The sequence below is a fragment of the Xyrauchen texanus genome, chromosome 20, assembly GCF_025860055.1.
Source record: "Xyrauchen texanus isolate HMW12.3.18 chromosome 20, RBS_HiC_50CHRs, whole genome shotgun sequence".
Lineage (NCBI taxonomy): Eukaryota > Metazoa > Chordata > Actinopteri > Cypriniformes > Catostomidae > Xyrauchen > Xyrauchen texanus.
Window position 1 is genome coordinate 29220948 of NC_068295.1, and position 26752 is coordinate 29247699.

The 26752-nt window shown below is 41.3% G+C and overlaps 1 protein-coding gene across 5 annotated transcripts in view; it reads left to right on the top strand.

The window, feature by feature from the left end:
- LOC127661143 (solute carrier family 4 member 11-like) overlaps positions 1 to 26752 on the top strand; it is a 123964-nt gene that overhangs the window by 59868 nt on the left and 37344 nt on the right. For 3 of the 5 annotated variants that reach the window (XM_052151728.1, XM_052151731.1, XM_052151729.1), the window contains exons 3-6: positions 998 to 1120; positions 22382 to 22425; positions 24640 to 24868; positions 26573 to 26605. In XM_052151728.1, the coding sequence (XP_052007688.1) occupies positions 998 to 1120; positions 22382 to 22425; positions 24640 to 24868; positions 26573 to 26605 (429 nt within the window). The remainder of the gene's footprint in view (positions 1 to 997; positions 1121 to 22381; positions 22426 to 24639; positions 24869 to 26572; positions 26606 to 26752) is intronic. The other 2 variants (XM_052151730.1, XM_052151732.1) reach the window with 1 other exon arrangement.

The window sequence follows — 26752 nt, forward strand, 5'->3', positions numbered from 1 at the left end:
GCGCACCCTTTTTATTTTCTTTATTTTACAAAAGCACAATGTGTAAGACATCTAATGATGTCTTACACTTATCTGTATGCCCCAAAATGATGGAGTATTTTATGTTGTTTCCGCTGCAATGACGGAAAAATCCAGCAGGACGCGCCGGCGCGTCCATTGACCCCAGAGTGTTAAGTTCTCCCTGTGAAAATATAAACCATTCATAAAGACGCCTCAGTGTGATCAGTGTGAGCCACACGAGGCAGCGTCTATGACCATCAGGAGCTATATATGAGAGATATCGACCGCATCCAGTAACTACACAGGGGCGGAAGGGCATCTTTAAAAAGAGGCGTCCTGAAAAGGACATTCATCGCCTGTTTGTGTGCTCTTTTAGAGAAAATAATCTCGACACAACGTCGAGTGAGCGACAGACGGTGAACATGGCGGTCCCATGGACATTCTATGGACTGTTACGCTCTCTTTCCTATGATAAAGCCGCAGAAGTTGTTATCTCAGTAAATAAAATAATCTCTTACAGTACTTCTCTGTCAGTTTTGACCTGTTGTCAAAAATTAAAAAAAAACAAGACAATGTAAGGTGCATTTTAATTACCACAGAAGCAAACCAAATCTTACCTATCACCAAAACATGGAATGAGAGTTTTTGTCTGCAAGCGCTCAAAGCGGTCCTCTACGCTGGTGTTGACGTTCTTATGCAAATCATGATTCACAAATCAACTTTTTAGTGCATGTCTATCTTTATAATGTGGAAGGCTTTTTTTTTAAAATGTTAATAAAATGTTTGAATAATTATGCGATTTATTGCAAGTACAATCTATTGCAATAAGTTTTAATCGACTGACAGAACAAATAATAGTTATATAACAGTTAGAAACATGTTTTAAATTAAGTGTAGCATGTCACACTGCAGAACACTTATGTCAATGACATATATTTGTTTATATTGAAAAGTATGTGTAGATTGAGACTGTTTGTGTGTTTGTGTCTCCTCTTAGAGCAGAGGGAGCAAGAGGAACAGGAGGAGGGGAGCGAGGAACGAGAGGAGGGACAGGACTCTCCCATCCCATTAGGAGATGACATTCATCTCTACGGCAACCAGACACACCAAGGAGGAACAGGTCAGTAAAAATGTGTGTTGTGTGAGCGAGTTCAGGGTGGGATGGCAGTTTGAGCCAGAGCTGTTGATTAGCTCTGGAGATGCTCAGGTTAGCAGGTCAGTTGTTGCCAAGGCAACAGTCTCAGGTATGCTGTGATTATGTCGTTACCCCCCCCCCACCAAACCCACACATGGTGACAGGTCACCTGTTGTCACTCAAAAACCCACAAATTCCTCCTCTTTGTGTCTTCAGTCTGTGCAAGAAAATGTAATCCAAGGTGACAATTGGAAAAAAGTGAAAACCTTCAACATCTCCATTTTAATTTACAAAATGCATTCAAAAGGGCAAATAAGCCTGAGTCGCTTTTGAAACCACTGAGAAACATTCTCTAAAGTCTTTATGGAGGTTAAGGTAGTGGTGTTAATGTCCTTTGATTGAGGCTAAATATCATGGAAAACTAGTTTTTCCTTGCTCATTTAAAGGTGCACTCAGTAACTTTTGCCTTTGTGTTGTCTTGGACTAACAATGACACCTAGCTGCTTGGATTCAGCATCATTTAAAATCAATACTTCGGGTTGGCATTGTAGAAATGCAATATTCACAATCAGCTATGAATATTGAATCAATGAGTGAAAGTGTCAAATAACAGGAAGGTTACTAAGATTAAGCAAGTAATATTCAGCTGGTCATATGATTCTAGCATGGCAGTCCCCATGAGGAGACCCTCACCAAGTAGAATAAGACAGCTTTTTAAGGTTACTGATATGACTGGAGTCTTCATTTTAATGGGAGTGGCCATGATTTCCTAAATGTATTGCAAAATTACAATTCACGTCTTTAGGACTTACTAAAATACTGAGTGCACATTTACAGTAGAGTTGTATGTATTAAGTTAAAAATATTTGTCACTACAGCTGCAAAAACTAGTCATTCACACATCTTTGTGGTTATGTGGCCACTACCATTAATAAGGAATTCAGTTAACAGTGATTCTGTTTAATTCTGGTTCTGCTAATGATTCTTATAATAATTTTGAGGAAGAATGAATAGACAATGTTTTTGCATGTAAATCAATTTTTCTGCATTCATTACCATTTTTAAGGAATGATGTTTTTTTAGATTTCAACAGAACACAGTAACAGTTTAGATAAAAGTGAGTACACCCCTCACATTTTTGTAAATATTTGATTATATCTTTTCATGTGACAACACTGAAGAAATGACACTTTGCTACAATGTAAAGTAGTGAGTGTACAGCTTGTATAACTGTAATGTAGGATGTGGGAAGCAGGAGAAGGCAGATGGGTGGTTAGGATCCAAAAGCGGCTTTATTATGAATAACAAACAATAAACACAAAGAAAAGTCCACGATGGGAAAAAACTAACTCTAACACAAAAAAGAACACACAGCTGAAGAACATAAACGAAGGGGCAGGAAACAAGGGCATAGGAACGACATGTAACCATACAATGAACGACATAGGAAAAGTAAAACAACAGGGTTTAAATACACAGACACAATGAAGACTAAACGAGACACAAGTGAGAACAATGATGAGTGCAGGCAGTGAGGGAGGCCGGGAATTGTGGGAATTGTAGTTCTTCAGACAAAGACAAGTGAAACACGGAGCGGACAACAAGGAAAACGTGACATGGAACGGGATAAGTGACATGTGAAACAGAAAACACGGGGCAGATAACACGGGAACGTAACAATAACAGTGTACATTTGCTGTCCCCTCAAAATAACTCAACACACAGCCATTAATGACTAAACCGCTGGCAACAAATTGGGCCCAATTAGTGTCATGTGACTCGATAGTGTTACAAGTTCTCAGGTGTGAATGTGGAGCAGGTGTGTTAAATTTGGTGTCATCACTCTCACACTTCCTCATACTGGTCACTGGAAGTTCAACATTGCACCTCATGGCAAAGAACTCTCTGAGGATCTGAAAAAATAATTGTTGCTCTACATAAAGATGGCCTAGGCTATAAGAAGATTGCCAAGACCCTGACACTGAGCTGCAGCATGGTGCCCAAGACCATACAGCAGTTTAACAGGACAGGTTCCACTCAGCACAGGCCTCGCCATGGTCGACCAAAGAAGTTGAGTGCACATGCTCAGCGTCATATCCAGAGGTTGTCTTTGTAAAATTTTGCCTAGGCTATAGGCTGACATTTATTAAATTATCAAATGCTTAGTAACCCTGCTCATCTGAAATTATTTTATTGTATTTTTGTGTTTTAGTGTATAAAATCTTGCTGTTTATTTTGTAAAGGTATACAACGACTGTTAGATAATCAAGTCTATCAGACCCGTGTTATCATTTGTAATCAGTCAAATATTTCTCAGTTAGCACAAATGCCATAACATTTTTTTTCAGTTCTAATTACCTTTATTTACTTTAATCAAGTCATCAAACATGCCTTTACAAGTGATAAAACATATGTGCGGTGGCATAGAAACTTGCATACGTGCATTTATGCTTTTCAGTTTCAACTGGATCTGAGTGACACTACCGACCCAGAAAAACACAATCTTTTCAACTTTAAAGTTTATTCAAGTAATTTATGGCAATAATGAAAACATGGAATGGTATCAGGAAATACAGGTAAAAGTTAAATTCATAATTGTTCTCCAGTTGTCGCCATGGAATGATTATTACTGTAGATTTCTTATATTAATAGGTTACTGATTTAATGCTATCAGACTTTAGGTCCGTAAATGAAAATGAGCAATATCTCATCCTGATTTTGTTTTAAGTTTTAAAGGGAGTATTAAGTTATCCAGAAAAGGGCATTGAATGTTTTTCTCTTTTTCAGTATTGTTGCTTGATTAATATTCCCTACAATTTTATATGTATGAATTTTATGCGATCTAAAGGACTATGGTTAATTATATAATAATTATTTTATTAGTAAATACCATGTGTCCCCTTTGTTTTTACTTGATATTTTTAAAGCAGCATAAAGTGAATCTGGACTTTATATGCATCAAAAGATCATGTGTGTCACGAACACCGGTGAAGGCGCCTCCTCCTCGAGCCTCCGGAGATCGCATTCACCCGAGTACTGATCTCGTAGACTACATTCCCCACTAGCCCACACACCTAGGTCTGATTACTTGCCCAGCTGTTTCTCGTTACCTCACCCTATTTAACCGTGTCTGTTTGTTCCTTCTTTGCAAAGTCTTGTTTAGCCCCGGCGACATTTCCAAGCAAGTTTTGAAACCACTCTAGTTTATCCGTGTACCGACCTAGCATTTCCCTGATAACGTTTGTTAGCTTCCTACCCAGTTACTCTAGCCTGATAATCTACCTCGACTGTTTGCTGCCTGCCCCGATCTCTAGCCTGTTCTCGTTTCGCCCCTGTCTCTCTACTACACTCTGTTTGTCTGCCCACGACCTTGCCTGTACGACCTGAGTTTTGCTGTTTCAATAAAGCCGCATATGGATCCCAACCAACCTGAGTCTTCATTACAATGTGTTGTGCATGCGCTATTTATGAGTACAGCAGGGTTAAAACGTGGATTTAACAAATAATAAATATTCATCTTGCATAAAGTGAGATTTTGTCCATTTATGCAATGTACATTTCACTTATCATTAAGGTGTGGATTTGCCTGTGGGAAACTGACCATCAGTTATGTGCACTTTATGTGGTCGATTAAGTGAGATAATTTTTCTATGAAATTCTCTATGCAAGACCGGAAATCTTTACCAATCAAATGCTCAATTTTACAAGCTAAGCTTCGCATTGGACCAATGGACTCTCTATCCTGAGAAATTAGAAAAGGAATTAATAATTCTATGGAGTCAAGGCATAGATCTAATGGGGTCAGAGACGAATAATAAAATATAATCTGTGTAAAGCAAAAGCATATGTGCCACACCTCCCACCACCACTCCTGGAAAATCATCTTCCCTACTTATCGCGGCTGCTAATGGTTCCAGGGCAAGACAGGACAGGGCCCTCCTGGGTGCCCCTATCAGAGAAAAATAATATTAAATTAATTAATTTGTTTGTACCGCTGCTACTGTGTGTCTATAAAGTAATTTCATCCATCCAATAAAAGTATTCCCGAACCCGTATATTTCCAAAATCTTTAAAAGATAATCCCATTCTACGATATCAAAAACCTTTTCGACCGGAGTCTGATCATTTGCCACTGACCACATAATATTGAAGAAATGCATAATGTTATCAGAACATTGTATCAAACAGTTCTGTAGCATAAGATCTAAAAAAATCTGGCCTTGGAGCCTTGCTTGTAAGCAAGGTATTATTTACCTTGCCAAGCTCCTCCAAGGTCATCAGTTTAGGGAGTTCTAATGGCTTCATCAGTAGATGAAGATGTGGAACTATAGAGATCAAGATAGAATTCTTTAAAAGCATTGTTAATATCAGTGGCTGAGGTAAATATTTCATCACCAGCAGATTTCACTGAGGGAATGGTAGAAAAGACTCTCTCTACTTTATATATCTAGCCAAAAGCTTCCCTGCTTTGACCCCTTCCCAAATTTTTCAGCTTCCTGCTGGGAAAGATGTGTTTCTTGAAAAAACACTATATCATATTTCTTAAGTTTCTGAAAAGAAATAACCTTTCTTCTTTTTATGGGGTGCCCCAACCCATCCACATTCCACGTGGAGAGAGACAATCCACTCATATTAACATTTGTCATTTTGACATATTAGAAAAAAATAGATTGTGTGTCAAAAATAACATTATAATGACCACATTCCAACATTAGTGCAACAATCAAACCCCAAACAAAAACACAGAAAAAAGAAAAACGTGTGCATTAACCCCGCGCATGACAGCGCCAACTGGCATCCATCCCTCTTTACTCAAACAGTCCATGTATGCCTACAAAGGCCCCTGCGACAACGTTGCCCTTGGATTGCTCAAGTATGGTGCTTCTATACACATTTTTTAAGAAAATAATTTATAAAACAATCTCTAGCTAATAAGAGGCATAAGCACATATAGCATGTAGATTCATCCACATAACTGTTCCAAAGGTGTGTTCCTCGACAAAACAAACTCCAGGCGCTAGGTGGAACCAGCACAAAAAGAAACAAAAAGGTGCTTAGTTTTCTCAGACAGTCAAGTGAATGTTCAGTGAGTCAGGTCCACTTGTCTGTTACATGAGTGCAACAGATTGATCGGGGCCTGACTCGCTCCACGGATCTCTGAGCCAGAATTCATTTCCAGCTTATGGCCTGTTATGTTGAGCAGACTCGGGAAGAGCCCGCTCAGGAATTTCACCATATCTCGGCCTTCTTTGTCCTCTGGAATTCCAACAATTCAGAAGTTGTTTTGCCGGTTACGATCCTCAAGGTCTCCCAACTTTTCCTAGACATGCTCCAATTCTATCTTGGTTGCTAGCAGATTAGCAGCTAATTCCCTCTCCAATGACTCCAGATATTCAATCTGTTTCTCAACATCTTATAACCATCTCAGTGAATTTCATCTCCATGGTGGTGATCGATCGACGTATTACAGCAAGATCCTCCAAGTAAGCAACGACCTTCACCAGCATTGATGACATGTCCAAAAGTTGACGCTCAATCTCTTTCACCGCACTGTCCAAATTGAGTCCATGCTTTCTGCTGTTGCTTGAGCACATAAGTGTTGTTTAATGTCTCCAGAGCCCAAGGATTTTTTATTATTTTATATATTGTCATCCTAGAACAGTCAGGAATCAGAGTGTATCGAATCTGACCGGTTTATGACAGAAAAAGTATTAAAACTAGCAAAGTGTGTAGAGCTCGCCGTTCACACATCGGGCCCTCGCATGGCGCCACACGACTCGATTTCCTCATTCTTAACTTTGATTTATACTTTGCATTTATTTAGGCAGAGAGAGAGTATGCAAGTTGATATGCTACCAGATTGCACGTCAAAGGACCTATGAGTTTACATCAAGTGGACAGATTGGCTTGACATATCACATGTGAGCTAGCTGACTGGCTAACAAATTCAAAGAACCTATCAGCTTGTACCATTCAGAGTTTCATGCCTGCCTTAGTAATTTCAGTAATGACAACACTCATTTTTATTTAGCATGTTAATGTGAGAATGACATATTAATAGGATATTGGTCTTTGTGGACTAGATCTGCTATGCTGCTGCTATAGAGCAAGTACAGAAGCTTGCTACTGCTAGAACATACACTGATATATTAAGTTAAGCATGTAGACATGCTGCTGCACAATTAGAAAAAACACAAGACATACTGCACAATAAACATAAAAACAATCCCCCAACCAAGCAAATCTACTGCATGTGCACCGAGTGTATGCTTTTTATGTGTTCTTTGGCCTGCTTGTCCGAATGGTATAACCATAAAAAACATAAATCTCTATGTGTGTCTTGGCCTGTTTGGCCAAAAGGCTTAAACGGCTAGTCACCTGACTCATAATGTGAATCTGGACCAGGAAAGCCCAGAGTTTAATTAAATCTTGATTTAACCTAGCTATGTGTGGATTTATTTAAACTACGATAGCAATGTGTGCCAGTGCCTGATTTGGCTATGGCATACCTTGATAAAGATGCAGTTCTATGTGTCATGGCAAAAAGCAGACCTTACTGTGCAAATTGATAGAAGAAAAGCTCCAGCAACCACATGAGCAAATTGTATTTTCAGAGAAAACTCTCGCAGTGTGCTACAGTGAAACTGGCTTACTTGAAAACTGAGCAAATTTAAATGTTAGGCAAAGAGAGAAAAACAGGTGATGTGACGGATCTGCTGTGAAAACAGCTTCAGTAATACCAGTTGACAGGTGGCCCACAAGCAGAAAAGGAAAGGTTCTCTTTCTGTTATTCACATACAGATAGTTCTCTTTTAAAATTCACTTTTCTGCACGAGTGACTCCTGCTGTGCATTTGGTGGGCTCATATTAGTATTAGTGGGGTTTGTTCACACGTTGTCTCATCCAGTCTGATGTTCTGTCATCCTCAGTGCACAAGCCGTCAGCACTTGTCTAGATTAAAACCAAATTCTACTCTTCTGACATACTGCTGGGAATCTGAACAGTGTTGGATATGTGTGTGTGTGTGAGTTTGTGAATATGTATAAACCAAAGCCTACAAACATTTCGTTTCATGTAATAATTCCCTTGATTTCTGCAGTTTGCCTGACCAAATACCCAGCCACATCATTTAGGAGGAGCATTTAAAGGAGTTGCAAACAAAGATTCTGGAGTAGCCTCCTAATTTGCTAAATTAAGCCAGAATATGTAAGCACAGTGTACTTCTGTGCCAGTGCTCTTTGCTTCTGGATTTTCTCTGTATGTTTTACCTTTACCCTGATATCAGTTCTGCTTCATTCAGTAGGATTAGATGAGAAGGTGAACTTGTGAAGTGCTGATTGATTGCTGGAGGTGAGACTGGGATGTGTTTTCTTCAAGAGGCAAGGGAGGCAGTATCTCTTCAAAACATTTATGATGAGAAAATAATCAACACTACATATAAAAAAACAAAGCAATTATGGGTAAAACAAACAAAAAAAAAAATTCTAAAGTAACACTGTCCAACAGTGACACCAGCAACTTTTTTGAATCCTCTGATGTTGTTGTGCTCGCATAGCAGGCCAACACCAGTGTTGGGTGTAACGCGTTACATTGTAATACTGTAATATCATTACATTTTGTGGTAAAGCAGTAATGTAAAATTTTAATTTTACAATTTGAGTAATCATGAATAAAATGACATTACTTGGATTACACATTTATTGCTAAGACAATAATATGAAGTAGAATGCATTTTAAAATGTATGACATTCCTATGTTGGTAATTTTATGTGTGTTGCTGTGTCAGCTAATGAACACGCAATCGAACAAACCACCATGGCATATAAGAGGGCACGTATGGCAGTGACGGCAGATGAGTTAATGCAGACGCAGCGGAGTGTAGTTGTTTATTTAAATTGAAAACAAAAGCGAAGTTTTCATGTGCTCATAATCAATCCCAGCGAGTGGTGTGTCAGTGTGCTCATAGCCCTGGCTGGAGGAGAGAAGCATGCAAGGATGGGCTGCTGACAAATCCTCCTCAAATCTCTATGCTCTACCCCATCCTCGCATTTCTCCCTCGGGTGTCGCTCCTCAGCAGCTGCCACAAGAGGAGAAGGGATCGGCTTCGGGCATATATGGAAAACAGTGCCCATTCCTGTCTGACAGAGGGATATATTGCTCAGAAGGTGGAAACATTTCCGGAACGGTGTTTTGAAAAAGACGTCTCTAAGCAAACGGCTCTTTTATGTTCTTTATGTATTGTACACAATAAAACACAAACACAGTGCTATAGCATTACAGATGTGCAAGTGATAAAGGATATTAAATTTGTCCGAGCAGGGAGGCAGAAATAATCCACTTGCTGTAAAGTTGTGTAAACACACACATGCTGCACATGTACCAGAGTATGTGAGTGGAGTGTAGCTGCAACAATTTCCCCTCCGCGCTCTAAGCATTCTTTAATCACTCTGCTCCAGCTCCACTCCATGTTGTCCATTTCCTGCTCCTCGCTCGCTCCGTGCTCCTGGATTAGAGAAACCCCGTTCCATGTTCTCTACATGGCAATATTAGCACCTAACTACCTCTCCACTGTATAGTTATTTCAGTATGATTTTAAATATCACAACCTTCCATGCAGATGGAAGTATGTATTACTGACATTTAGATTTTCTCTCCTTATGTGAACAAATTATCATCATGTATTCTGGACACGTCTTTAGGATTTCACAACAAATCTTTGATCGTGGAAATCTCCTCCCTACTTATGTTCTCCTTCGCCGTGCCATCATACATTTTTTTATATACGGCAGTTCATTTAGGAATAAAGAGATGAGACACAAGCATGTAGTGAAGTCAAGCTTTAACGCAAGCTTAACTCAATAACAGGGAGCGTGACCACAGAAAGCCAAAGTAACCTTCGTGCTGGAGGTTGAACGTAACCAAGTGCCGGTAGCTTTTACATTTTATTTATTTTTTATACCATTCTTTCTGGTTATAGCAGACATTCCATCTTTCCTTTATGCCAATAGTGTTTAACACTGCTTAACACATGGTGAATTACTGCATTAAGCACCGTTAACTGGTGCTGTGCCCGTGATGGAGCATTAGTGAGTTCTGTTGGAGCAGGAGTATACAATGACGCTCTGAGTTTTTAAAAACCCACTCCTTGCTCCAGGCAAAATCATGCCACTTCCACTCCGCTCACATACTCTGACATGTACACACACAAACAGACAGACATGCATGATGCAAGACACAGGCAAACCTGTATATTAACACTGAAAAGTAACAGCAAGCAATGGTTTTACTATCAAAGCTGTTTGCAGATGTGTTTTCAGAAATGTTTCTAGTGCATTAGCATTCTTTTTCTGTCTTCTACACCAACACAAACACAGGAAAACAAGCATACACATACATGCCACACACAGCTTAGAAGTTGTAGATAGCGGTCACAACTTTCACACCAACACAAACACAGGAAAACAAGCACACACACACACACACACATACCTGAAGATACTAAAGTAACTTCAAAGTAAATTCAGACAGAAGTAATTAGTAATTATTAGTGAATTACGTTTTGAAAGTAACTCACCCAACAATGGCCTACATATACCTAAAAGTGTAACTTTTAAACGTGCACCCTGTTGGACTGAATGTTCTATTGGATGTTGTTCTCTGAAGGACAACTCATGCTTATTTATAACGGTTTACTTTTCATATTTTACGCTTTTTTATATGTTGACATAAATTCAGAAATTATTCAGGCAGTAACATTTCTATTGTGTATATTGGCTAAATATAAAAGCAGAAGTATTAGACCTTTCTTATGATGTATATAGATTGTCACAATTAAATAAGAATTGTAAGATCGCTGGCGATCCCTGCCAGCAAAGGAGATAAATCAATTTTAGGTTCAGTGTGAATTTGTTTAGGTTGTATACACATGCATAGGCTATAAAGTGAACCTGCAGAGTTGCGTCCACAAAGCATGTTAAGTGCAAACTGCTACGTGGAAATAAAGTGAACTAAACTTCAAGCACTTGAAGTAATAGCAGCATTCTTAGACAACACTATTATTGCAAACAGTTTTCAGATGACTGAAACTGAAAAGAAAGGAGTGAGAACTATGGATGACTTTTGTTTTGTCCTTTCTTCAAGCGTGTCTAACAGCATTTCTTATCATGCGTCACTCTGAGATGACTTACAGTTAGCCCGCCACAGTGCTGGGTAGATGAGCAAAATTACCCACCATGCACAAGATATAGATATGTCTCGTCACTGTCATGACTGCTATGTTGCTCGGAACTGAACACAAGACTTTCACATACTGTTGCACTTGTGTACATGGTAATGTGACAATAAAGTGATTTGATTCGATTTTGATTTCATATAGGCTACCTGCATTTGGCGGATACAAATTTCATACCCGGTGCTACTATTTGTGAGGGAGGAGGCTCAGGCAAAGGGTTAGGGTCCATGAGCAGAGTTTTAATGAGGGGATAATCCAAACACAAGGTAAGTTGAACAGGCAGGGTCAAAACCGTGGAGGCAACAATGCAGTCAAACAAATCCAGTAAGCATGCGAGTAATCCTGAGAAACAGGCAAAAAGACAAACGAACCAGAGAGACTAGAAGATAGAGTACTCAGAATTGCAATACAGAGATTAACAAGACTTCACAAGCAGCACTTAGCATATTTGCTGAATATATACACAGCACAAATTAATTACAAATGGACTAATTCAGTCCATTTCACAATTCAGGTGATGGAGGCTGCTGTTGAGTGGTGGAATTGTTAGGGGAAGATGTGATCTGAGTGGTCATGACACTATTTCATATATTTGGTGACTTACCAACTCAAAACTTACAAAACTCAACTTTTGTAATTTCCCAATATTGTTGACCATCGTCTGTCAATGAGTGTCGCAATCGGCATCTGCATGAGTCCGATATCGGCAATATCTGATTACATCATCCTATCACCCAAACTTAACTTACATTGGCTATAAGTATTTAGGAGTTTTCTTAATTCATACTATTATTTCTGAATATTTGAGATATTTCAAATAAATTTAATTAAATTAATTGTACATTTACACTATGTTGACAACTTCTTGTGTGGTGCACTTAAATTTTTTTGTGTGCATTTTTCTTTCACACCTATGTTTTTTATAATGAATAGAACTTTGATTTCTATAACCAATTTGCCTTGCATTCTATTTGAATCACGTTGAAGTTACTTATTAGATGGGTACATTTAAAAGGTTTAATTTTTTTTGTCATATCGGCCTGAATGGCTCGAACTAGGATTGCTCCAATACCAACATTTTGGCTTTGGTATGATACCAGCCCTGGTACCTCTGTATTGATACTAAATTGTTACTATAATCAACAAATAAAAAGCCTCAGATTATTTATGAAATTACACGTAAAATTACTTAATAAAAAGAACTGCATAAAGTCTGGATTCCATGTTAAATGTTTTAATTAAATGTTATGATCAAATGGTGTTCAATGAAGTTGATAAACACAGTTTTAATCAAATATAAATATAATATTCTTTTTTTTTTTTTTTTTTGCTATTTTATTTTTGGTAAAATAAAATGCTGCACAACAGAGCTTCACAGTATTAACGATAAAATCTGATTACCTGTGGCACAAAGCTGCTTGCATTTGTGAAATTGCTTACAGATTATAATACTAATAATACAACCATTTAATACTACATAATTGTTATTATTTGAATATTGCATTAAATATTTTTCCGACTTCAATATTACGCATCCATTTGAATAGAGCTTTCATGTTAGTGGGACTTCTATTTTGACATATCTTTGAGTTCTTCCTGTTTTTACGGGTATATCATGCTTCCCATTAATGCTGGGATACTCCCGTCATGGCTCTCAAGCTGAAATCTCCGAGCTGCACCCGAGGATTTAATTTAAGTATTAACAGCTGTTTATACTCTAAACACACTGCAAAAAAAAATAAGCACCATCAGTGTGTGTTGAGTATGTGTGAGTGTGTGCGTGAGACTCATATGACAGAGTAGAGACAGATATGGATAGGCTAATTACAGATTAAAAAACTCGCCCACTTGGAGAAAAAAAATAATCCCAGATCGCAGGACTGATGGTCGTATAGTGTGCCCTCCTGCTATAATGGATATCAAACCTGTTTGAAATCTGGCCAATGAGTCATCTGGTGTGTGTACTGTCCTGACGAGTGAGAGACAGGCAATGAACAACAGGCAATTAAATATAGAGAGAGCGCACAAAGGAGAGCATTGAGAATCAAGAGGCAAAAAAATATTTCAAAAATAAAATATAACTTCACCCACATCTTCCGAACCAATGTGTCATCATCATTTTCAGCTGTTTTTTCTGTTCTGTGCAAATCAGTACATAATTGGTGCAAGCCCTTCTTTTATGTTGTTAGTTTGCATGTTATCACAAATTAACCATCCTGATGCTGTGTGTGTGAGTTTGTGAATACATTTAGGAACGGAGGTTACGTCAGTAACTGAGACGTTTTTTATTGCGTTTTGGATTACAATTCAGGGATTTCCCAAGGACCCCCTGGCTATTTGAAAAGGACCCCCGGGGGTCTATGGACCCCAGTTTGAGAAACGCTGTTGTAGATGGTATACCCAGTCTGTGATCAGTTGTGTAGTGTGCGCACCAACACGACAGACAACAAAAGACTGCAAATTGTTTGCGCTTGGCTTGAGAGGGGCACCTCCATGCCTGCCTCGTTCATTATACCTGTGCTAGGTGTGGGCAGTATATAAACAAATGTTGCTGGATATTTCACGATATACACATTTTAATGAAACGTGATTCTGATTCAAGCTGATAGAAGAGCAACTTTGCCTGAAATACCCACTCGTTACAACCGAGGTATGCAGCAAAGCATTTGTGAAGCCACAACACGCACAACCTTGAGGCGGATGGGCTACAACAGCAGAAGACCCCACCGGGTACCACTCATCTCCACTACAAATAGGAAAAAGAGGCTACAATTTGCAAGAGCTCACCAAAATTGGACAGTTGAAGACTGGAAAAATGTTGCCTGGTCTGATGAGTCTTGATTTCTGTTGAGACATTCAGATGGTAGAGTCAGAATTTGGCGTAAACAGAATGAGAACGTGGATCCATCATGCCTTGTTACCACTGTGCAGGCTGGTGGTGGTGGTGTAATGGTGTGGGGGATGTTTTCTTGGCACACTTTAGGCCCCTTAGTGCCAATTGGGCATCGTTTAAATGCCACGGCCTACCTGAGCATTGTTTCTGACCATGTCCATCCCTTTATGGCCACCATGTACCATCCTCTGAAGGCTACTTCCAGCAGGATAATGCACCATGTCACAAAGCTCGAATCATTTCAAATTGGTTTCTTGAACATGACCATGAGTTCACTGTACTAAAATGGCCCCCACAGTCACCAGATCTCAACCCAATAGAGCATCTTTGGGATGTGGTGGAACGGGAGCTTCGTGCCCTGGATGTGCATCCCACAAATCTCCATCAACTGCAAGATGCTATCCTATCAATATGAAAGAATAAAGAATGCTTTCAGCACCTTGTTGAATCAATGCCACGTAGAATTAAGGCAGTTCTGAAGGCAAAAGGGGGTCAAACACAGTATTAGTATGGTGTTCCTAATAATCCTTTAGGTGAGTGTAGATAGAAGAACTGTTGCAAATTCTCCAAGAAGCTTGGAACATCCTATCTGTCAACAACCAAGAAAAACGTCTTGGTTACTGTTGTAACCTCTGTTCGTTGATGGAGGGAACGAGACATTGTGTCGATGTAGTGATACTAGGAGCCCCAAACACTATATTTGAGAAAAGGCCAATGAGAATTGGTGATTGGAATTTGCATGCCACTCCCCTGGACATACGGGTGTAATTCAGTGTTGTGGCAGGAGGGACACAACATCTCCTTCCCTCCATCAGGGAACGGAGGTTACAACAGTAATCAAGACATTCCCTATCTGTCACTCACTCGACATTGTGTCGATGTAGTGACACTAGGGGTCCCTATACAAAACGGCACAATGATCCCTAAAAGGGGTAGTGGGAACCTTGGGCACATAGCCCGGCCGTGGTCCCACGATCGCGTGAGAGTATTCCGGACCGAACTCTAGGCATGTATCGCTAACAGAGAATACCTGCAGGTCCTCAACCCTCTTGATGGAAGTGAGCGCAGTCAGGATGGCCATCTTCAATGAGAGGGCCTTAAGCTTGACTGACTCCAGGGGCTGAAACAGGGTTTTCTGTAGAACCAGCACAAGATCCCACAAGGGAACAAGACGTAGCCTAGGAGGATTCAACCTCCTGGCACCTCTAGGAACCTGACGATCAGGTTGTGCTTCCCCAAGTACTTACCGTCCACCACATTGAGGTGTGCTGTTATAGCAGCTACATACACCTTTAAGGAGGATGGGGACAGTCAGCCCACCAACCTCTCCTGCAGGAAGGAAAGCACAGACCCGACTGCGCATCTCTGTGGGTCCTCACCTTGGGAAGAACATAAATTCATGAACAGATGCCACTTCAAGGCATACAGCTGCCTCGTAGAGGGAGCCCTGGCCTTAGTGATAGTGTCTACCACCGCCGGTGGTAGCCCAGTTAGGTCTTCCGCATCCCGTCAAGACGTAGAGGTTTCAGAGGTCCCGCCGCGGGTGCCAAATCGTGCCCTGTTCCTGAGAAAGGAGGTCCTTCCTCAGAGGAATTCACCAGGGAGGGGCTTTCGCGAGGAGTGTGAGCTCTGAAAACAGAGTCTGGGTGGGCCAGTACGGCGCTACCAACATGACCTGTTCTTCATCCTCCCTGACCTTACACTAATTCTGTGCAAGCAAGCTCACTGGGGGATGGAGTGGTCTTTGCACCACCTCCAGACTTACAGCGGGTCTCTTCACACCTGTGTCGCGCATTTCAGGGATACTTTGAAGCTGGGGTTCTGGGACCAGGGCCGAGTGGTTGGCTCCGTCTGAGGCGGAGCCGGTGTTGCTTCCACAGGAGGATGCCCTCGGCGATGAGCAGATGGGGTGCGGGATCTTGCCGGCTCATAGGAGGAATCACGCTGTGGCAAGATGTGCTGGATGGACTCTGTCTGCTTCTTCACCATCGAGAACTGCTGTGCAAAGTCCTCGACAGGGTCGCGAACAGGCCACCCTGGAAGATGGGGACGTTAAGAAAGCGAAACTTGTCAGCGTCCCTCATCTCCACAAGGTTAAGCCACAGGTGGCACTCCTGGACCACTATGGTGGACATTGCCAACCCGAGAGCCCATACTGTGACCTTCGTCGCCTGTTGGGCGAGGTCGGTTACCAAGCGCAGCTCCTGCTGTTTCGTGCCGACAGAAATACAGCTCTCTGCGGTAAGACTCGCGGTGGTGGCTTGTGTGTTTACATCAACACGGAATGGTGCAAGAACTCTATGCTAGTCTCTAGTTACTGTTCATCGCTGTTGGAGCTTGTGACTGTTAGATGCAGACCTTTTTATCTACCACGGGAATTCACCACTGTTTGCATAACCGAGTTTACATTCCCCAGCGTAACGCTAAGGAAGCGCTCTGTGAACTGTATAGGGCTATGAGCTGAACTGCAGAACGCTCACCCCAACGGACTGTTTATTGTCGCCGGAGATTTCAACCATGCAAATCTCAAGACAGTGCTCCCTAAATTCCATCAGTATGTGGACTTTGCAACGAGAGGGCTGAACGCGCTTGATCTTGTTTACACAAACATCCCAGGCGTGCACGGGCGGAGCCCCGCCCCCACCTCGCTACTCAGACCACATCTCTGTTATGTTAATTCCAGCATACAGACCGGCTCATCAGACGCACAAAACCGCTTCAGAAGCAGGTGAAAACCTGGCCAGCAGGAGCCATCTCTGCTCTTCAGGACTGTTTTGAGTGTACTGACTGGCACATGTTCAGGGAGGCTGCAACCTATGGCGATTCTACCAACTTGGAGGAATACACAGCATCAGTGACCAGCTACATCAGCAAGTGCATTGATGATGTCACTTTCTCCAAGACCATCACCACACGCCCAACCAGAAGCCGTGGATGACTGCGGAGGTGCGCACGCTGCTGAGGTCCCGAGACTCCGCCTTCAGAGCAGGCGATAAGGCAGCCCTAAGAACAGCTAGGGCCAAACTGTCACGGGCAATCAGAGAGGCAAAGCGTGCACACGCCCAGAGAATCCACAGTCACTTCCAGGACAGCGGTGACACGCGGCGCATGTGGCAGGGCATCCAGGCCATCACCAACTACAGGACAACATCAGTTGCCTGTGACAAAGATGCCTCCCTTCCAGATGCGCTGAACGACTTCTACGCCGGTTTGAAGTGCAGAACGACGTGATGGCGAGGAAGTCCACCCCTCCTCCCAACGACCAGGTGCTCTGTCTTAGCACGGCAGATGTGAGGAAAACTCTATGTAGAGTCAACCCACGGAAGGCTGCTGGACCAGACAACATTCCTGGCAGAGTGCTCAGAGGATGTGCAGACCAGCTAGCAGATGTTCTTACTGACATCTTCAACATCTCTCTGAGCAGCCCGTTGTTCCAACGTGCTTCAAGGCCACCACCATCATCCCCATGCCAAAGAAGTCTTCAGTGTCCTGCCTCAACGACTACCGTCCCGTCGCACTTACACCCATCATCATGAAGTGCTTCGAGAGGCTCGTCATGAGGCAGATTAAGACCCAGCTGCCCCCCTCACTAGACCCACTGCAGTTTGCGTATCGTTCAAACGTTCAACGGACGATGCCATCACCACAACCCTCCATCTGGCCCTCACCCACCTAGACAATAAGGACTCATACGTTCGAATGCTGTTCATAGATTTCAGCTCAGCATTCAACACAATCATTCCCCAGCACCTGATTGGAAAGCTGAACCTGCTGGGCCTGGACGCCTCCCTCTGCAACTGGATCCTGGACTTCCTGACTGGGAGACCTCAGTCAGTCTGGATCGGGAACAGCATCTCCACCACCACCACACTGAGCACTGGGGCCCCCAGGGCTGTGTGCTCAGTCCACTGCTGTTCACTCTGCTGACTCACGACTGTGCAGCAATGCACAGCTCGAATCACATCATCAAGTTCGCCGATGACACGACCGTGGTGGGTCTCATCAGCAAGAACAACGAGTCAGCATACAGAGAGGAGGTGCAGCGGCTGACGAACTGGTGTAGAGCCAACAACCTGTCCCTGAATGTCGACAAAACAAAAGAGATGGTTGTTGACTTTAGGAGAGCACAAGGTGAACACACTCCGCTGAACATCGACGGCTCCTCTGTGGAGATCGTCAAAAGCACCAAATTCCTTGGTGTTCACTTGGCGGAGAACCTCACCTGGTCCCTCAACACCAGCTCTATCACCAAGAAAGCCCAGCAGCGTCTCTACTTTCTTCGAAGGCTGAGGAAAGCACATCTCCCAACCCCCATCCTCACTACATTCTATAGAGGGACTATTGAGAGCATCCTGAGCAGCTGCATCACTGCCTGGTTTGGGACTTGCACCGTTTCGGACCACAAAGCCCTGCAGAGGATAGTGAGGACAGCTGAGAAGATCATTGGGGTCTCTCTTCCCTCCATCAAAGACATTTACAAAAAACACTGTATCCATAAAGCAACCAGCATTGTGGACTGACCCCACACACCCCTCACACAAACTCTTTACCCTCCTCCCATCTGGCAAGAGGTACCGAAGCATTCAGGCCCTCACGGCCAGACTGTGTAACAGCTTCTTCCCCAAGCCATCAGACTCCTCAATACTCAGAGACTGGTTTGACACACACATGTCCTGAGTTGCACTTTAATTACTGTCACTTTATAACTGTCTGCTACCTCAATAACTGCTATGTGCATAGAACACTATCTCATAGTATGTTATGTTTACATTTTAGAAACTGTCATCTTTTTGCACTACTGAGTACTGGTCGGCGCTGCACTGTCTATTGTCCTGTTCATTGTCAGTAATTTGTTGTACTGTCCTGTACTTTTTGCACATGTTTGCACGTGCACTTTATATAGGTATATATAGGTAGTTTATATAGGTATTTTATTTCGTTGTGTAGTCTCATGTGGTCCTATGTTGGTCCTTTGTTGTTTTTATGTAGCACCATGGTCCTGGAGGAACGTTGTCTCGTTTTGCTGTGTACTGTACTAACTGTATATGGTTGAAACGACAATAAAAACCACTTGACTTGACTTGACTTGCATCACTCCTAGTTCAAGACTACCCTCGTGCAGCTCTTTCAGTGCCTTAGACTGGTGGACTTGCAGGAGGGCCATGGCATGCAGGCCTGTCCAGCGGCACTGTAAGCCTTGGCCATCAGGGATGATGTGGACATACAAGCCTTGGATGGGAGCCTAGGAGTTTTGTGGGCACATGTGCACCGCAATCGCCTGCTCCATCTGAGAATCCTCCGTGTACCCCCTGGCAGCCGCACCATCGAGTGGAGTGCGAGTAGTGGAAATTGGAAGTTGGGTTTGTGCAGTAAAAGGTGCCAACCACGAATTTGTGAGTTCCTCATGCACCTCCGGGAAGAACGGAACTGTGGCATAGCATGGCTCTGAGCAGCTCTGAGCAGCTCTGAGCCCAGGAACCAGTCATCCATCCGTGAGGGCTCAGGGAAGGGTGGAGGTTTCCACTCAAGCCAGACGCTCGCGGCAGCCTGGGCAAGCATGGCCGCAAGCTCATGTGTCGTGGCTTTGTGCCCGAAGTGCGGGGAGCGGCTAGAGTGGCTTTTCCTCTAAAGAAAGCTGCAACCACAACGTTTGCCATGATCATGCTCTCGCAATGAGAACCTTAACCATTCACAAATGCTGTCTCAGCATGCCTACAGCCCATGCACGTGAGACAGAGATCGTGGCTGTCAGAGGCGGAGAGATACCGACCACATCCAGGAATTGAACACAAATGGAAAGGCATCTTTAAAAGACACTCTCCGTCAGTGCTACTCTTTTAGGGAAAACATACTCTCATAGTATTGCTCAAGTGTGGCTGCTGAATTGCCCAGGGGCGTTCTCTGCACTTACCTGTGCAAGAGGGGGAGAACCCGCTGCAATGCGCCATATATCCAACAGCCGTCTTAACACTCTCGCTTAACTCTCGTCAGAGGTGAATGGAATGGCAGTGGATTTCATCAACACCACTCAACTATCAGAGGTGTTTAGGGCTCCCCAGCACGACCCCTAGTGTCACTACATTGACACAACTTTGAGTGAGTGACAGATAGGGAACTGTGTCCAGGTGTACCTAGGAGAATTTGTGTTGTTTTGAAGGCAAAGTTGGTCACACCAAATATTATTTTAGCTTTTTTATGTTTACTGGACTTTGTATGACATTACAGAACCTTAATGCACAGTTAACAAAGTTATTATTTAATAATTCCTGAATTAATTTACTCTAAAAGTTGTAATATAATGATAACCTCTGATTGGAATGCACATTCCCTTCGTCGTGGTGGCATTTTGCATAACTATGATAGAAATGATACTCAAAAAATTATTCTGGTTGATGTATTTTTACTGGTAATTCGATTTAACCAGTATATAATGTCCACACTTAACCTGTTGTGTTTTCTAGGAATTTTTAACTATTGGTCCAAAAAGAAGGTGACTAATAATGATAATAGCCAAACAACAGCTAGTATTAAAAAAACAACAAAAGTCAAGTCAAGTCAAGTCAATTTTATTTGTATAGCGCCTTTCACAACACACATCGTTTCAAAGCAGCTTTACAGAATATCAGCATTAACAGACGATAAAACTGTAATGTCTATATGCATGCAGCCATCATGTGAGGGGTTAAAAAAAAACATATAAGACTAGATTCACAAAATATTTTTGTTATTGTATATCGTAGTTATTATTTTAAAAGCAATACTTAACGTGACTTGGTTTTAATAAATAGTATGGTAGGATAAACATATAAAAATGTATTTTTTACAAGTTGCTAGTTGATAATTCCAAGTGTAAGATGATTTGTTAAACTGTGTAAACATCAAATGAAACATTAATTTACATTATACTGATAACCCAGATACAGAGGAGGGGGTTTGCATCTTCATTTCAGAAGTCGACCACACACTGGGGTGAGAAAATGTCAGAGTATTACTAGCCTCTGGCAAATCGTTGATGCTCGTTTGATTGGATGTGGTTTTGATAACTGGCTAATTGATGAATTCCTTTTGGATTAGGGTTCGTGTTAGTGTAGTTAGAGTTCAATTAATGCTTTCTTTTACAATATCTTATGTTAATAAAGTGTTTTTGAGTTTCATACCAAGCAACACACAGAGCTTAAATTAGATGGTTAAATGTTTTCAACAACATTTGACCTCTCATAAAATATATTGTGTGTTAAAATAAATTGTAAACATTTGCAAATGTAAATAACAAAGGGAGATGTTATGTGACAGAAAGACTAAATAAAAGCATCAGTTTCAAATGGGGACTAAGCCATTAAAAGGTTTGAGAGGTTATGTAAACTTATTAATTGAACACATAGACTTACCTCTCATTAAAACCCAAAGTTGTGCTTTTAAAGTGCAGCTTTTATTCTCAGTTTTCCTCATTTAATCCCAAACGCATCCAAGGGGCTGTTTAATCTTGGAGCTAAGGCAGTGGAGGAGTCAGCCGCGGGTTGTGGTAATCCTGCCTGAATATCTCTTTCCAGGAGCAGGACTTCTTGCAGGGCACGTGCACAGGACTGAGGGATCTCTATTTGATAATGGCTGTCTGCTTTAGATAATCTCTATATGGATGAGGATTTAGCATGCAGCCATCATGTGAAGGGTTCAACCTGAGGACAATGCTAAACATAAATTACACAAATAAAGGACAAACAGCGACACAGCAACATATGTGCACACGGTCTGAGTTTGGACGCTGCTTGCGATCCATGAAGCATGTTGTGCTGTATTTGGTTAGTCATAAACACTTGTGTTGTGGGGTTGATACTTTGTTTTGTTTTCCGGGACTAAACTAATTTCATTGTAGATATTTAAGAGAACTTGTTATGTTGCTTAGAAGGTGACCGTAGGGGCTCTCTGATGTAGGTGGCTTTGATGTTCGTTGTTAAAGTCTTTTTTTTTTTTTTTCAAACACTTTGACAAAATCAGAGCTTTCTCACAGAAACTATGTGTTCTCTTCTTAAAAACTTTAAAAGCTGGTTTATGATGCTTTTAGTTTTGGCACACAGTTGTATTCACTCCCTCAGGCATTTCTCTGTCTCTCTCTTTCCTACAGAATCCGATGTCCATGGCTCTGTTCTGCTTAACACGTCTCGAAGGGTGAGACTTTTTATTACATCCACATGCCAAACAGTTATTGTAAAACCAGATATTAGAAAATGTATAGTTCTCTACAATCTGATTACATGAGCCAAGTAGGGAAATAGCCAACAAATGTACACCTGTGACTGCACCGCCGTTGAATTCTGTGTTGATTCATCAAGTCCTCATTTTTACAATATCACATAGACTACTAGTCAAAGGTTTGGACACACTTGAATGAATTTATGTTTGACATGACTTTAAAAGCCTTTTTATCTTAAAATGTATGTATAAATGATTAGGCCTAATTTGCCATTGTAATTCATTTTTTATATATATTTTTTAAATGGATGAGTTAGATCATATATTGAATGAAAAGTAGGCAAAACATTTCCAGCATACATGGGAACTTGTTCAATATTGATTAAAATGCATCCCGGGTAGCACCTCATGAAGTTTGTTGAGAGCCATTTTAAATAGTATTTATTCATTCATTTATATTTAGTTTTTTGCCACTACATAATTCCCATACCTTCATTTGTGTTATTTCACAGTTTTGAAAATTGTTTTATTATTTTAAAAGTATAAAATAGTAATAATAAAGAATTCATAGGTGTCCAAACTTTGACTAGTTGTGTACAGTAGCTGGGTTTCCATCCAACAATTTTTATGCGCATTTTCAAATTGTGCATAAGTAATCCTGAATGGAACCGCTTGATATGCGAGTAAACTCTCAACATTTGCATATAATTTAATGCGCTAGGTGATGCGCTCTGCTACCGAGAGCGAGAACCACCTTATAGCGACCATGAGGAAGGTAACCCACGTGGCCCTACCCACCCTAGGAACCGGGCCAATTGGTTGCTTTGGAAGCCTGGCTGGAGTCACTCAGCATACCTGGGTTGGAACTCGTGATTCCAGGGGTGGTAGTCAGCGTCTTTGCTTGCTGAGCTACCCAGGCCCCCCTAGTGTGCGAAAGCTTGATGTGAACAAAAGGTCCACAATTCTTTGTGCATAGCCCTTGGCATTCAGAAGTGTTTAACCCACAGCTGTTCTTTAAAGTGGGTCCTCACGTTCTGCAAGAACAGTTTTGAGCGCGGGCGCTCAGATGTATGCGGAGACTGCCGGTGTATAGGCATCGAATCCATTTCAGCCTTCATTATATCAGATATTACACTTATTCTGTGGCGTATCCTGGCAGCATTTAATAAAACAAGGTTCAATTGCTTGCAGGAGCAAATAAAATCTCTCCATGAAACAAGGAGGTCATTCATCTGTTCCATCAAGACAAGGCAGGCTCCTTCAAATTTTTGTGCATGACGTAGTGGATGGAAACGTGCAACGATTCGTAATTTCTTTAGTCACATTTTTAGAAATGTGCTTAAAATGCGAAGTATTTAAATGTAAACTCACCTAATAAGTCTTTACATAGAGCCTTAAAGGGATAGTTCACCCAAAAATGAAAATGATCTCATCGTTTACTCACCCTACTTTCTTTCTTCTGCTAAACACAATTTAAGATTTTTAGGTAAATGTCTCAGCTCTGTTGGCCATTTCAATGCAAGTGAATGGCGGCAAGAAATCAGAAGGCCCAAAAAGCATATAAAAGCAGCAGAAAAGTAATGCATTCGACTCCAGTGGTTTAATCCATGTCTTCAGAAGATATATGATAAGTGTGGGTGAGAAAATGAACAATATTTAAGTCCTTTTTTACTATAAATCTCCACTTTTACTTCTAAAAGTCACATGTGGTGCCTGTTTAGTTTCACTTTCACATCTGAAAGTGAAAGTGGAGATTTATACTAAAAAGGACTTATATTGATCAGTTTCTTAACCACACATATATCGCTTTAGAAGATATGGATTTAACCAATGGATTTGTATGAATTACTTTTGTGCTGCTTTTATCTACTCTTTGGACCTTCAGATTTCTGGCCACAGAGCTGAGATATTCTTATAGAAATCTTAATTTGTGTTCAACAAAAGAAAGAAAGTCATACACATGATGGCATAAGGGTGAGTAAATTATGAGATAATTTTCATTTTTGGCTGAACTAAAGGGATATTTTGCCAAAAAAAAATAAGCATTCTGGCATCAAGATATAAAGTCATACTGGTTTGGACAAACCTACGGTTGAGTAAATGAGAACAGAATTTTCATTTTTGGTGAACAATTTTTTTAATCTCTGTAAAATCACTGTAATGCTTATGTACCTGTGTTTTTTCTCTCAGTATGTGAAGCTGATGAACTTCGAGGAAGAGGTGCGAGCTCACAGGGATCTGGATGGGTTTCTGGAGAGGGCCAGTATTCTGCTACACGAGGACGAGGCATCACTGGACGATGTGTTGAAGACAATGCTCCGCCATGTCTCTCAGGACCCACACACCGCCGAGCCCGCCTGCAACTTTGAGGAAATCATGAGCTCGTTATTCACAGACGCCGGGTCACAAGAGGTCAATGGTGAGTGTGCATGTTACTCTTTGTGTGTCCATGGGGTTTTTCTTTAAGAATGCCTATGAAAGGTTGCTCAATACCTCAGAGAAATTGAGTGACTGACACATCAAAGGATTTGAGCCCAGTTTGATGCAAGTCTAATGTTATTTTAATTTATTACGCTTTAGAAATTATAATGCAAATTTTACATTAAAAAGGTAAGAAGTATGAATAGCAGAGGGAACTGGGTAGAGATGGAGAGAGAGAGAGAGAGAGAGAGAGAGAGAGAGAGAGAGAGAGAGAGAATTTGTATATAAAACGATTTAAGCAAAATAAAAGTTTTAGAGTCACTGGAATGGTTGGACTTTCCCAGTCTCATTTACTCATTTAATTTTCTAAATCTTAGTATTTACTGTCAATATTTAAATTTAGCACCTCATTTAACTATTCTACCAACTGAAAGCGACGGATCAGTTGAATATATATACTGGCCATATGTATTTCTCACCGTACATGAAACTGTATTGTGTATGATTTCTAAAAATATTTATTCACCTCTGATATTTCTCACCACTCTACACATAATTAATTTATGTCCTGATGATTCAATTTCCACTTGTTGCTCACACATTCCTGTGATACATAGTCCTTTTTAAGTATTGCATGCATTACAATTCATTCTAATAAATAACATTTTCATGAACACACAATGTATAAAATCACATAGCATGTAAATCAGGCTACATTAATGTCATGCAATGTCATTTCGCTTTGACCTTTTCACAAGCCGGGCAGCACAAGCCTTTTCTGGATCGTATTGATCGTTTCCAGCGCACCAGTAATCTTTATAGTTCTTACCATTGTTGCCAAATTTAAGCTTGAAACATCATTAGCTGGTATGCTTAGCATTAATTAAGCCTAGACTGGACTGAACTGTACCTTCAGTCTTTTTGGGCACCAGATCTGTGCCTGAATGTCTAGTTTTGTGAATTGATTATCGTTAGTTGATCACAAAGTGATTTGGGGTTTTTAAAGTCTGGGGATGAAACATCCTACCTCATCCCTGTTGCTAGGATACATAGCTCACATGTGAGAAAGAATCATATTAATGATATGAGCCTGGGAACATTCATTGGGTTATGAAATGTGAATGTCATGAATATGAATTTGTGAGACGTTTACACATACAGTACACACGACACACACACACACACACACACACACACACACATACGTACACACTTACAACCCAAAGTCCTATCAGTCTGAAGATCAAATTAGAATGAATTGGGAATGAAGATCTCGTTCTGCTAATATGCAGGCACAATGAAAGATGGAGAAAAATCATATTTCATCTGAGTAGAGACCTGAGCATCTGCCTGACAACCCAGCCCCAATTAGTGAGAGAGGGAGGTTTCGTGTGTCTGTGTGGGTGGGTGGGTTATCTGAATTTGTGTCTGAGAGAGATGTTTCACTGCCTGCCTTGCATTTGGGGTTCACAACATGGGTTTCTAGTCTCAGCCTAACTTTTAACTCTTTCCTTTCCAAGCTGAACTCAGTTTAAGTGTGTGTGTGTGTGTGTGTGTGTGTGTGTGTGTGTGTGTGTGTGTGTGTGTGTGTGTGTGTGTGTGTGTGTGTGTGTGTGTGTGTGTGTGTGTGTGTGTGTGTGTGTGTGTGTGTGTGTGTGTGTGCCTGTGTATGCGTCCGTGTGTCTTCAATTCTCTCACACAGACAGGTCGGCAAATTTCATTTTCTATGACAACGGTAAGGATGATATGATCAGATCTGGGATATTACCCACACTTCATCTGTGTTTCTCCCTGAGTGCCGCTGTTTCCACTGGATGTGATTGACATGTACCATTAGTCTAAAAGACACATGCATCTCTGTTTTTGTATTCAGATCCATAAA